The 12,455-nt window shown below is 47.6% G+C and overlaps 1 protein-coding gene across 1 annotated transcript in view; it reads left to right on the top strand.

The window, feature by feature from the left end:
• Window positions 1–1,827: 1,827 nt before the first annotated feature.
• RUVBL1 (RuvB like AAA ATPase 1) overlaps window positions 1,828–12,455 on the top strand; it is a 30,996-nt gene continuing 20,368 nt past the window's right edge. Inside the window, exons 1-2 of the mRNA XM_065934037.1 lie at window positions 1,828–2,045; window positions 5,491–5,577. Of these exons, the coding sequence (XP_065790109.1) occupies window positions 1,905–2,045; window positions 5,491–5,577 (228 nt within the window). The 5' untranslated portion in view covers window positions 1,828–1,904. The remainder of the gene's footprint in view (window positions 2,046–5,490; window positions 5,578–12,455) is intronic.

Consider the following 12,455-nt stretch of genomic DNA (forward strand, 5'->3'; position numbering starts at 1 on the left):
GGATGAGGGGACACTCTGATCAGCCAGGCCAGGGTCCTGTGTCCATCCCCGAAACAAAGCTGAGGGAGGGCCAGCCCATCTAAGCCATGTGGTGCCCAGAGGGGGAAGGGATGAGAGTGAGGGCGTCAGGGGGTAAGGATGCTGGGCAGGCATAACAATCAAGTCTACTGCTATGGCCTCACCTACCTTCACGCACTTGGAGACTGACCTGCTACATCATCTTCTACTGAAACAGAAGGAACTGCCTGACTCTGCGGCCAGGTCCAGTTTCTTTGCACCCTGGACCTGGGGTCTAGGCCTGGAAAGGCATTTGCTCAATTTATGATTTTGGACAAACTCCATCCTCCTTTACAGCCTCAGTTTCCGCACCTGTAAAAAGAGAATACTGGGTCAGATCAGATTTCTGAACACTTCTTTAGCAGGAAAAAAATGCAACAGCACTGGTGGAAGAGGAGGTGGGAAACAAAAGTTTCCATTCACTGACAGAAACCATTACCAAGTCTGGTAAGATCCAGTGTGTAAAGTACATGCAGCAAAACTTCATGACCCTATGTGTACCTGGGGGTCCAGAACCGGGAAGAAGCCTTAGCTGTGAGCCAGACTATGTGCCAGGCACTGACGTGGTCTACACTTTCACAATGCCTGCAGTTTAGTGGGAGAGAGTAACACTGACCTGATAGTCATGCAAATAATTGGAAACCTAGACTCAAAAGTTACGAAGGAGAAGTACAAGGAGACACGAGTCAGCAGCAACCACTGCAGCAGGATTTGATTTCAGGTCTGTCTCAACCCTGATGCAAAGCTCCCCTGAGCTCTGGGCAAGTCCTTCATTTCTCTGGACCTGAGTCCAATTATCTGTGACATGGCAAAGTACCATCTGCTCCGAAGGACGTTAGCCTACCATCAGGGTTCTGTGCGGGCACTACCATGCCACTTCATGGGCCTTCCTCAGCTCTCCAGCTGTTCCAGGTGGCCTGCCCTGGGCTTGCACACCACACCGGTGTACCTGCTCTGGCACCTCACCGTCGCAAGCTTCCCAGCTAAGGACTGAGCTTGATAAGGCTGGAGATTTTGTATTTAAGTCTGCATCCCAGTGAGCTGGAGTGTCTGGCTCAGAGCAGGTGCAAACAAATGTTTGTTGAAAGGGTGGGTGGATGGGAAGGGTACACTGTTCCAGGCAGCGCTGACATTATCATGGAAACTGGACAGGACGCAGCCGTGGGATGACCGTCTAATCTGAGGGATGGGATGAGGGTTCCACAGGCTGCCACGCCTTAAGTCCTCAGCAGGAATTCCAACTGCCGATTACTTGCTGCGCTTTCTGGGGTGAGTTGAGGGGCCTCTTTTCGCCCGCATCTTCACCCGGACTAGGAATTACACTAAACGTCACCCACAGGAGGCGAGGGAAAGCAGAGGAGGACAGGTCCCCTGAGGAAGCTGAGCACGGCCTCCCCGAAGACGCCGAGAGAAGTGGCCGTCAGAAAACTGCTCAGCGGGCCCAGGTCGAAGCTTAAGTTCTAAACCTGTCTCTTCATCTCCAATACCGAGGTCGAACTTGAGTTCCGCAGAGCGGTACCGGTTCGAACGCGCTCATGGACTGGAAGGCGCGGTGAAGTGCCCGAGGCGCGCCCCTAATGAGCTACAGCGCCGCCCCTCTAGTCCCTACCCAGGAAGGAAGCGCCGGCCAGGGGGGAAGCCAACCCCAGGACACCGCCGGAAGCTGGTGGGCGGGCCCTCCCCGGCAGCCGCGACGGGCGCAGCCAGGAGCCAATGGAGCGCGGAGACGTTCCTGCCGCGGCCAATGGGACGCCGACCAAGGCGGGACCAACCGCTTGGTAACGGCCTCGTGGTAACAGGGTGCGCGCTGCTTGGGCTTTGCGGGCTCCCCGGCTCCGGTTGTCAAGATGAAGATCGAAGAGGTGAAGAGCACCACTAAGACTCAGCGAATCGCCTCCCACAGCCATGTGAAGGGGCTGGGGCTGGACGACAGCGGCCTGGCCAAGCAAGCGGCCTCAGGACTCGTGGGCCAGGAGAACGCGCGTGAGGTGTGGCGGCGGGCGGCGGGGCCGGGGGCTGAGGGGCGGGGCTGAGGTGAGGAGACTGAGGCGGGGGCGCTGACGCGGGGCGTGGGGCTGATGTGGGGACTGAGGTGGGCGTGGGGCTGAGGTGGGGACTGAGGTGGGCGTGCGGCTGAGGTGGGGACTGAGATCGGGATTCAGGCGGGGCGTGGGGCTGAGATGAGGCCGCTGAGGTGGGCGTGGGGCTGAGGTGGGGGCGCTGAACTGGGCCTGGGCGGGGCGGACCTGGGCCCAGACGGTGGGCGCGGCGCGGGGGTCGGCGGGGAGAAAACGGGCGAAATCCCGGCTCTCCCGTTTGCGCTTCAGATACAAACGTTTAAACCGCTAAACAGAAGGAGTGTTAGACTTTGGGGATTGGTTCTGGGAGGGGGGAGCTCTGCGGGCCCCAGATTGGGGCTTCTGAGAGCGCATTGGGAGACTCTGGGATTTTAAAGTCGGAAAGTGACCAGCTTTGGCAGGTGTCAGGTACCGAGTCCTTTTTGACCATTCCAGTTAAAGCCCACATCTACTAAGTGATGATGGTGCCCGGTCCTTTCACCTACATTATTATCACAGAATTATTCATGCTTTTTTTTTTTTTCCTTGTTTTTTGTAGATGAAAAAATTCAGGGTGAGAGGCCTGGCCACTCAGTCCGCTGGCTGAGTTTACCCACTGGCCACTCAGTTCAGTAAGACTGGGATTTGTGCCTGTGTGTTTCTGACTCCTGAGACAGCGCTCTCTGTGTAGTCCCCCTCAGCCCCTTGCCCGTGGGGACCTCTGCTGTGGCTCAGCAGCTATGTAAGTCCAGGTTGAGACTCTTGCCCTCTAGCCTAATTGTGCTAAGAAAGGGCCAAAGAGAAGCCTTCATTTTGAGCACCATCCTTCCAGAGGGGAAAATGTGACAGGATTAAGGTGACTGAAGTTTCTCTTTATCCAGCTTCTGCTGTCTGAGAGGCTGTCACTGCAGATAGTTGTTGAATGATCTCCATGTGCTAAGCAGCTCCATTTCCATTGTCTTATTGTTCCCCTCCATCCTTATACTGTCCCTCCTCTACTTTTTTATGACACTTTTCTGACATACGACAAAATTGAAAGACCCATGTGCCCGGTTTCTACAAGTAACATTTTACACCGTTGCTTTATCTTCTATCTGCTCATTTATCCATTCAGCAATCTGCCTTTCATTTCAAACTCAGTTGTAGACATTAGTATACTTTACTGTAAATCCATTAGCATTTGTGCCTCTATGTTATGAATTCTGTTTTCAGATGAGGAAGTTGTGTTTCACAGAGATTAGGTTATGGATCTGAGATTACTCAGCTGGTGATTGGTAGAGCTAGGATTTAAAGTCAAGGCAACCTCACTTCAGAATCCATGCTCTTAACTCGGATGCTGTATGCCTCCATATGAATATGAGCTTCTCAAGGATAGAGACCGGGTGGTGTTAAATATCCAGAACCTGGCTTATTATAGGGACTCAGAATTTATGTACTGATTTATTAGTCATCCCAGCTCTGCCACCAGGTCCTTGTTTGAGTCTGGTCACTCACCAGCCTCCTTGATGTTTAATAGCCTCATCTGAAAAATGAGAGTTACAGTTTTTTAAAGGCCCTTCCAGTTTATACTTTTTTAAATTTTGGAATTCACTGGAAGTGTTTCACTGGAGAGAAGGAGCCTAAGTGGAAGAATATTAAAGGGAAGAGGAAGTGTGTGAATAAGAGTACATAGACAAGGCTTGAAAAGTCTTCTACCTCTTTTGAATTGCCCAAAGAGTTCCAATGCTGAGGATTATGGTATCAGAGGTTACTATCGAAAGACCGCAGTGGGTCTTTTATCTTTTTAAAAATGTGACCTCTGAAGAATATCTTCTAGGCTGTGTAAGTGTACTGTGCTTTTCCAGCTGAGCCAGAAATGGAATAGAGCACATCCACATGCTTTCCTTGAACCCGTTTGTTTGAGGGGCTGTCTTAAGTGTGAGAGCAAGGTATATCTCCGTAGTCCATGGGGGAAAGTGAGAGAAGAGATAAATGTGTTCACAAGACCTTGTCAGCAAGGTACTGCCCAGGGAGAAAAGCTGTGACCTGCCTTGAGACAAGCAGAATGCGCCTTGTAGAGAGTCACGCTGTGAATCAGCGTAAGAAACCTTGTGTTACGTAGTCTCGAGATGCAGGTGTTCAGGGCGCATGACCTTCTCAGCCTTGCTCCAATATATTTAAGTATTCTAAAATGCATAAAATCAGTGACCCATTTATAGAATTTCTGTATATGTACATACATATATGTGTCAGTATACAGTCATCTCTTGAACAACATGGGTTTGAACTGCATGAGTCTACCATATGCAGATTTCTTTCAATATGTAAGTACTGGGACAGTGGCTGCTGTCACAGATACGGAGGGCTGACTGTACAGTTATGTGCCGATTTTCGACTGTGGAGATCGCGCATCCCAGCTTCAAGGGTTCATGGGTCAACTATATATACATATAGATGTATGTGGTTATATATATATATATATATACACACACACAATGTGTATACTGTACAAAATGGCTTAATACTCAGAATACTTAAAATATGCTAACAAATAATTTAATCTTGAGGATTTGAAAGGCATTTCTTGAATCTTATGATGCCATAGATTAAACATCACATGCAGGGTTTGCTTGCAGTATTCTGGGATAGTTAACTGATGGCCAACTAGTAGAATATGTCATTGATTCTTAGTACTTAGTGGGTTAATTTGAGAATCTAGTGAAGACTGTGAATCTTCTCCCTGGAAAAATGCACATGTGAACATATAAATACAGTTTTATGTCCAATTTCTAGAGGGCCCCTGGAGTATATGCCACAGCTCCCATTTCCATTCTCCATATAGCAGCCATCAAGAATCTTTAAAAACAGATCTTCAGAACAGGACATGTAGCCTAAGACTTTTTCACTGATGTTCCATTACAGGCAGAGTAAAATCCCAACTTGTCCGTGGACTGGAAGGTCCTATTCTAAGTCCTGCCCCTCCTGCCTCCACAGCCTCATCTTCTTTGCTTGTTTTCTGAGCTCTGGTTCATGCAGCCTTTCTGTCCCTTGGGTGTGCCAGGCTCATTCCTGTATTTTGAATTGCCGGGAACACTGACTTCTGCCCTGCCTGGAGTTTCGTATATCAGATAAAATGTCGAAGAGGTCTTTCCTCACCCTATAGAGTGACCTCTGCCCCCAGCCACTTGCCGTTTTGTTGCTCTCTTTTCTTCATGGTGATTTTGCGTTTGTCTCCCCGGCTAGGACTGGAGCTCTGTGGGCCTCATGGCCCCCAGCCCCTGTGGCGTCCTGGCCTCAGTGAATGAGTCTGTGAACTGTGTGTGCCAGAGACTGGGCTTTTTCCTCCTGTGAAGCATTGTAATACTGATTTACTATTTCTTTCCATTGTGGTGTCTAGGCATGTGGTGTGATAGTAGAATTAATCAAAAGCAAGAAAATGGCTGGAAGAGCTGTCTTGTTGGCAGGACCTCCTGGAACTGGCAAGGTACTCATTTTCTCTCATTTTAAAAATCTGCCCAAGAGGTTGATCTTAATGTCTAAACCAAATTGAATTTGTGTCTTAACTCGTCTTTGTTTAGCTGAATTGGTTATATGTATGTTTTTAAAACTGATGTGCAATAATACAATTGAGTATCTAAAATCCATGCTTCTAAAATTCAAATTATCCTGGCTGACCTCCAGAGAAAAGAGAATGAAGTCCTCAGAGGGGTCTCATTGCCTGTAATTTGTCTTTTATCTCTTTAAAGTCTCCTTTGGAAATACATTTCTGTTGGCCTAGGGCGTCGTAAAATCTTGGGAGTGACATCTTACTTGGGAGGGAAAGAAGATCGGTCAGCAGGCAATTTTCCAAATGCTGACTTGACGCAGCACTGCTCTGACTGTGAGAGATGGCAGGAGAAGGGAAAAAGATGTTTATCTTCAAGGATTTTTTCTCCAGGGGCCTCAGAGGCTCTCCAGGGCAGAGAGGAAGCCGTGGCAGCAGGGAAGTCTTCAGCTGAGCCCTGAGCTGCAGGGCGTCGCCTGCCCGTAAATGTAGCCGGCACTGCAGCAGAAGGTGGCGCCTGGGCTGGTGTGACTGGAGGAGTTGAGGCTTGACAGTTGCTCCTGAAGCTGGGAGAGGGTTTGGCTTTGCAGGAAGGAAAAGGGCCTTCTAGGCTGAGATGCCTAACAGCTTGTGGGATCTGTGAGGGGCTTGGCCGGGTGCTTGAAACACACCATCTGGGCCTACTTGTTCTTTAAGAGCGCTGCTTGATGCTTCCCTCATAGCTCAGTTGGTAAAGAATCCACCTGCAATGCAGGAGACCGGTTTGATTCCTGGGTTGGGAAGATCTGCTGGAGAAGGGATAGGCTACTCACTTCAGTATCCTTGGGCTTCTCTTAGGATTCAGCTGGTAAAGAATCCGCCTGCAATGCGGGAATTCTGGATTCATTCCCTGGCTTGGGAAGATCCACTGGAGAAGGGAAAGGCTACCCACTCCAGTATTCTGGCCTGGAAAATCCCATGGACTGTGTAGTCCATGAGGTCGCAAAGAGTCGGACAAAACTGAGCAACTCATTCACTCACTTGATGCAGGAGAGGAGAAGCTTGGGAGTGAGTTTGTAAAGAGAGGGGTTACACCCTGGTGCTGAGACCCCAGGCAGGTCCCTTAGGCTTTCTGAAGCAGTAGCACCGCCCTCCCTGTTGAAGAGTTATTAAACTGGTAGTTATAAGATGATGACTTTATCATTTTGAAGTCATATGATTGAATTGACAGTATATCTTATATTGGTGTCTTAAAGTTGAGGAAAAAGTGCTATATTTGTGAAACTTTAAAGGGCTGTACACGTGAATGTCCGTTCCCTCTCTGCTCGTCACGGTGTGCGTGTTACCGCCCAGTTGTGTCCGACTCCATGCAGCCCCATGGACTCTAGCCCACCAGGCTCCTCTGTCTATGAGATTTCCCAGGCAAGAATCCTGGAGTGGTTCATTCCTTCTCCAGGTCCATCACTGTGTTTACCACTTATTTGCTTGCTGTTCCTTTTCGTATCTTAAGACCTTTGCTCTCCTTCCATTTTCTTCTTCCTAAACCACGTTGTTAAGAAGTTCCTTCTAGAAGTTTATTGGTGGCAAAGTCAGGTTTGTGTTAATTGTGTTGCCCTTGTTTTGAAAGATAGTTTTGTTGGATATATCATTCAGCTGACACATGCTTTCTCTCAATGCTGTTTCTCTCAATGGTATTTCCTACCTTTTGGCTACTAGTGTTGCTTTTGAGAAGATTAGTTTTGAGGATTTTGTCTTTTTTCTCTGAGTGTTTTTGGGATATTTTGGTTTTGGTGTTTTACTGTGGTATGTCAAAGAGTGGATTTATTTTCATTTATCCTGCTTGATATGGATCTGAGTATGTAATATGTCTAATCAGTTCTGGGAACTGACTAGCCTTGTTTTCCTCAGATGCTGCCTTTCTTTGGTCTCTTTCCTCTCCTGAAGTCCGGTGAGGTGATGCCCCACTGCAGAGGTCCTCTGCCTGGGCCACCTTGGCCCTCTGGGACCCTTTGGCCCTGTCCTGAGACACTTTCGATTGTTGCGCTTGGTGGGACAGCGAGTGCTCCTGGCGTCTTGTGGGTGGAGGCCATGGGGCCTGCAGTGCAGAGAGCGGTCCCTGCAGCGAGTTCTCCAGCCTGAAGCGCCCTGGGCCAGAGCCTCTCAGTTTGTCCTCAGAGTCTTTAACCGCTTTTATGTTTTTTGTTTCTTTGCCTCTGCTGCATTCTGGGTAGCTTCTTTAGATTTCTCTTCTAGTCTGCCTTGTAACCTGTGAGAAAGGTACTCTTCAGTACAGTCCATTGAATATTTTTCATTTTGAAAAATTTGAAATCTACAAGAGTGGAAAGAACAGTTTGGTGAACGCCTCTGTACCCTACTCATAGGTAACTAATGGTAAGTATTTTGTGACATTTGTGTTTTCTGCATTTTACTTCTAAACCATTTGAAGGTAAGTGCCAGGATCTTCTTTGCCATGATACTGTTATCCACCCAAGAAATGTAATGTTGCTAATAGTATTAGCTAATATTTAGTTCATATTAAAATATCTGTAAGTTGTTTTAGTTTTTGGCTCTTTCATTTTTTGTGCTTCTTTTTTTTGTTTGTTTCATTTTGTTTTCATTTTTTAGATTTCTTATTTGAATTATAATCACATACTTCACGTTGCATTCACAATAGTTTATTTAATCTTTTTATTGAGAACATTTACCCTTCCCTGCATTTTTTTGGTTCTTTTTACAATGTTGACAGTTTTGAAAAGTCTAGGACAGTTGTTTTGTAGAATATCCTACAGCAGTTGTCTGATTGTGTCTGAAACATTCAGCACTTCGGCAGAGCGCTACATAGGTGGTATTGTGTCTGGAACCTACATCACAACAGAAGGCTGACAACACGCCGTGTTCTCCTTTGAGGGGACTGGCTCCCTCTGAAACTCACAGTCTTCTGGGAAGTGACACTGAGATGTTGGGAACATCCTTTTACCCGATGGCTGTAGCATTCTTCAGTGGTCTTTGCCGTATCAGCTATCACATTGGTGGTTGCAAGACAGTGACTTTCTAAATCCCTTGTGTCCTCTGTTAATACATATGTGCTGTGCTGTGTTTCGTTGCTCAGTTGTGTCCAACTGTTTGCAACCCGATGGACTCTAGCCCGCCAGACTCCTCTGTCTGTGGGGATTCTCCAGGCAAGAATACTGGAATGGGTTGCCATGCCTGCCTCATTAATATATATTAGCTTGCTTTTTTTTTTCTTTTTACTTTTTTTTGTAATGAAGAAGCCTCTCCCTCCTCTTATTTTAAAATTTTTCATTTCTTCAAAATCTGGCTATTTTTGATAGCCTCTTGTTTCTTGTTCATGAAACAATTTCTTATTCATTTTATATCCTGTGTCTGCTTGTGGACTTGTGTTTGATCAAATCTGAGGCTCGCCTGATCTCCTGATTAGGGCCGAGTACTTCCTGAGGGGACTTGTGAGGGGCCCTGCTTGCTCCCAGCCCAGAGCACGTGATAGGAATTTTGTGGCTTGGGTTTTCTAGCCATCAGGCCGTGTAGAGTCCAGTCCTGAAGCTGTCTGAGAGCCTACTAGGGAGCCTTCCTCAGCCAGAGCTGCACTGAGACTGACAAGCTCGTCCTTGGCCCTTAGAGAGTTTCTTTGTGGTCAGCTTGTCTACTGACATGTGTTCTTTAAGGCTTCTTTGTATCCATGGTTTCTGGCATCTATCAAACACACGCCCAGCTCTCCAGGCATGGTAGTTTTTCTTTCTGGATCTGTCTTGACTCTTTACTCACCCTGGATGTCTTGTAGCAGGAAGGAGTGGCTGTGGCTCTCTCGGCCAGTTTGCTGGAACCGTGGGTCCTTGGTGCTTTTGTTTTCCTTCTAGGAGACAGGAGAGGCTCTCAGCGCCTATGGGCTGTCCAGTCCCTCTCCACATGTTCAAGGCTTGTGGTAACTCTCCTAGGTTACTGTGAGCCCGTGGGCCCCAAGGTGTAGGCAACTTAGCTGAGTGGCTGGCAGGAGTGTGGTGCTTGTTCAGAATGTGGCCATTCCCCTCTTAAGGTTGCACACTCATAATAATGGGGCTTTGTGTTTGGGTTTTAGAAAAAGGTGTTCATATGAGACTGAAAATAAAGTTGATTTTTTAATCTTTTGGCAACAATATCTTTGTGCCACTTGCTTGGGGGTGGTCATGCAGAAGTAGGTCCTGGAGACTGGGGTTTGCATTCTGACCCTGGTGCTTGCTAACTGACTTTGAGTGAGTTGGAAATTTCTGAGTTTCAGTTTCTAAATCCATAAAATGTGAAGTAGATGATCAAGTTCATAGGCTGGTTGGGAGGGTTCAGCGGGATCTCTTGTGCTAGCCAGTCAGTCAGTTCAGTCACTCAGTCTGCCATAAGGGTGGTGTCATCAGTATCCAACTCTTTTGACCCCATGGAATGCAGCATGCCAGGCTTCCCTGCCCATCACCAACTCCTGGACTCAATGGACTCGCCATCCATTGAGTCGGTGATGCCACCCAACCATCTCATCTTCTATTGTCCCCTTCTCCTCCTGCCTTCAATCTTTCCCAGCATCAAGGTCTTTTCCAGTGAGCCAGTTCTTTGCATCAGGTGGCCAGAATATTGGAGCTTCAGCTTCAGAATCAGTTCTTCCAGTGAATAATCAGGACTGTTTTCCTTTAGGGTTGACTGTTTTGATCTCCTTGCAGTCCAAAGGACTCTCAAAAATCTTCTCCAGTACCACAGTTCAAAAGCATCAATTCTTCTGCACTCAGTTTTCTTTATAGTCCAACTCTCATATCCATACATGACTACTGGAAAAACCATAGCTTTGACTATAGGGACCTTTGTTGGCAAAGTAATGTCTCTGCTTTTTAATATGCTGATGATGCTTGTCACAGGTTTTCTTCCAAGGAGCAAGTGTCTTTTAATTTCATGGTTGCAGTCACCATCTACAGTGATTTTGGAGTCCAAGAAAATAAAGTCTCTCACTGTTTCCATTGTTTCCCCTTCTATTTGCCATGAAGTGATGGGACCAGATGCCATGATCTTTGTTTTTTGAATGTTGAGTTTTAAGCCAGCTTTTTCACTCTCCTGTTTTACTTTCTCATCAAGAGTCACTTTAGTTCCTCTTCAGTTTCTGCCATAAAGGGTGGTGTTATCTGCATATCAGAGGTTAATGATATTTCTTGCAGCAATCTTGATTCCAGCTTGGGCTTCATCCAGTCCAGCATTTCGCATGATGTACCCTTCATATAAATTAAATAAACAGGGTGACAATATACAACCTTGATGTACTCCTTTCCCAATTTGGAACCAGTCCATTGTTCCATGTTTGGTTCTAACTCTTGCTTCTTGACCTGCATACAGATTTCTCAGGAAGCAGGTAAGGTGGTCTGGTATTCCCATCTCTTGGAGAATTTTCCAGTTTGTTGTGATCCACACAGTCAAAGGCTTTAGCGTAGTCAGTGAAACAGAAGTAGATGTTTTCCTGGAACTCTCTTGCTTTTCTGTGATCCAGCGGATGTTAGCAATCTGATCTCTGGTCCCTCTGCTTTTTCTGAACCCAGCGTGAACGTCTGGAGGTTCCCAGCTCCCGTCACGCAGTCTTCGTGCAAGTCGCCCTGTCCTGTATAGCGGGTGCGGGCACAGTCCACGCAGTAGCCATGTCTTGTGCCATCCTTCTGAGAGCCTTTAAGTGGAAGGAACTGGACCCCCTCGAGGCATTTCTTAACCACGCAGTTCTCATATGTTACAGGAATAGACAGGTCATTTCTTCTGTATTTGGCTGTGGTGGGGGTCTGCACTGCACCAGGTGTGGCACTGTCTTTGAGTTCACAACTGAGGGAGGGGAGTTGGGGCCTGTAGTGTTGGGGGAAGAGGAAGAAGAGTGACTGGGAAGGTGAGCGTTTGGATGGAAGGTGGGCCTGGCCGGGCTGTGGCTCTTCCCACAGGAGTCCTGTTTGAGCGTGCTGCTACCTTGCCGTCATGCTCTAGAGATTTCCCTTCATTCTCAGAACACAGGCGAGCACAGCTCTAGAAATACCGGCCTCGAGGGCACAGACTCAGACGCCTGCTCGCATGGGCGGTGGGGCTGAGGAAGCGCCCAGGAGCCAGCTCGAGCCCTCGCTGGGGAGGCAGCGGCCCGGGTGTCTACTCGGTGCAGCCGTATGGTCACTGGGGCCCGTTGTGGCCAGAGCTGCCTGCTTCTCAGAAGAAGCTAAAAACTATTCTTCTGTGAAATTTCCCTACATTCAAGCGTGGGCAGCAACTAAGTTGAAAAATACACCTGAGAGTCTGCAGGCCAAAATAGGAGCAGTCTGTGGGCAATCAGCTTGCTACCAGTAACTAACCCAGGACTTTGATTTGACAGATGAGAGTCAGGCACCAGGCTGGCCCATGTGCTCAGGGTCACAGTGAAGATTAAACCGTCAGCAGTGAACAGAAGAGGAACCTTTTTTTTTTTTTTTTCTAGAAGAGGAATTTTTATTGGGCCAGTTTTAAAACTCAGCGGTCCTTGTCATTCTCCAGCAGCAAGCTTCTTGTCTTCCTTAGCCTGTGCACCTTGGGAGCTGGCCTTACCTGGCCTTTTGTGTCAGAGTCGAGGAAAGCTGAAAGCAGCATTTAAGGTTCTGGCTCTTCATACTTGATGTTTGATCGTATATCTAAGTCTTCATCTGTTCAGCAGCTGTAGTTTTTAGCAAAAGTCTTTTTGTAGTTTATGTGGGCACGTTCAAGTGTGCCTTTACCAACTCCTAGCCTCAGAATCCCAGCCTGGGTGTCATTCTTCACGGACTGTGGGGCCACTCAGCATAAAGTGAGCATCCAGTCATTTGTTCCTTGATTAC

This window comes from Muntiacus reevesi, chromosome 4 (genome assembly GCF_963930625.1).
Source record: "Muntiacus reevesi chromosome 4, mMunRee1.1, whole genome shotgun sequence".
Classification (NCBI taxonomy): domain Eukaryota; kingdom Metazoa; phylum Chordata; class Mammalia; order Artiodactyla; family Cervidae; genus Muntiacus; species Muntiacus reevesi.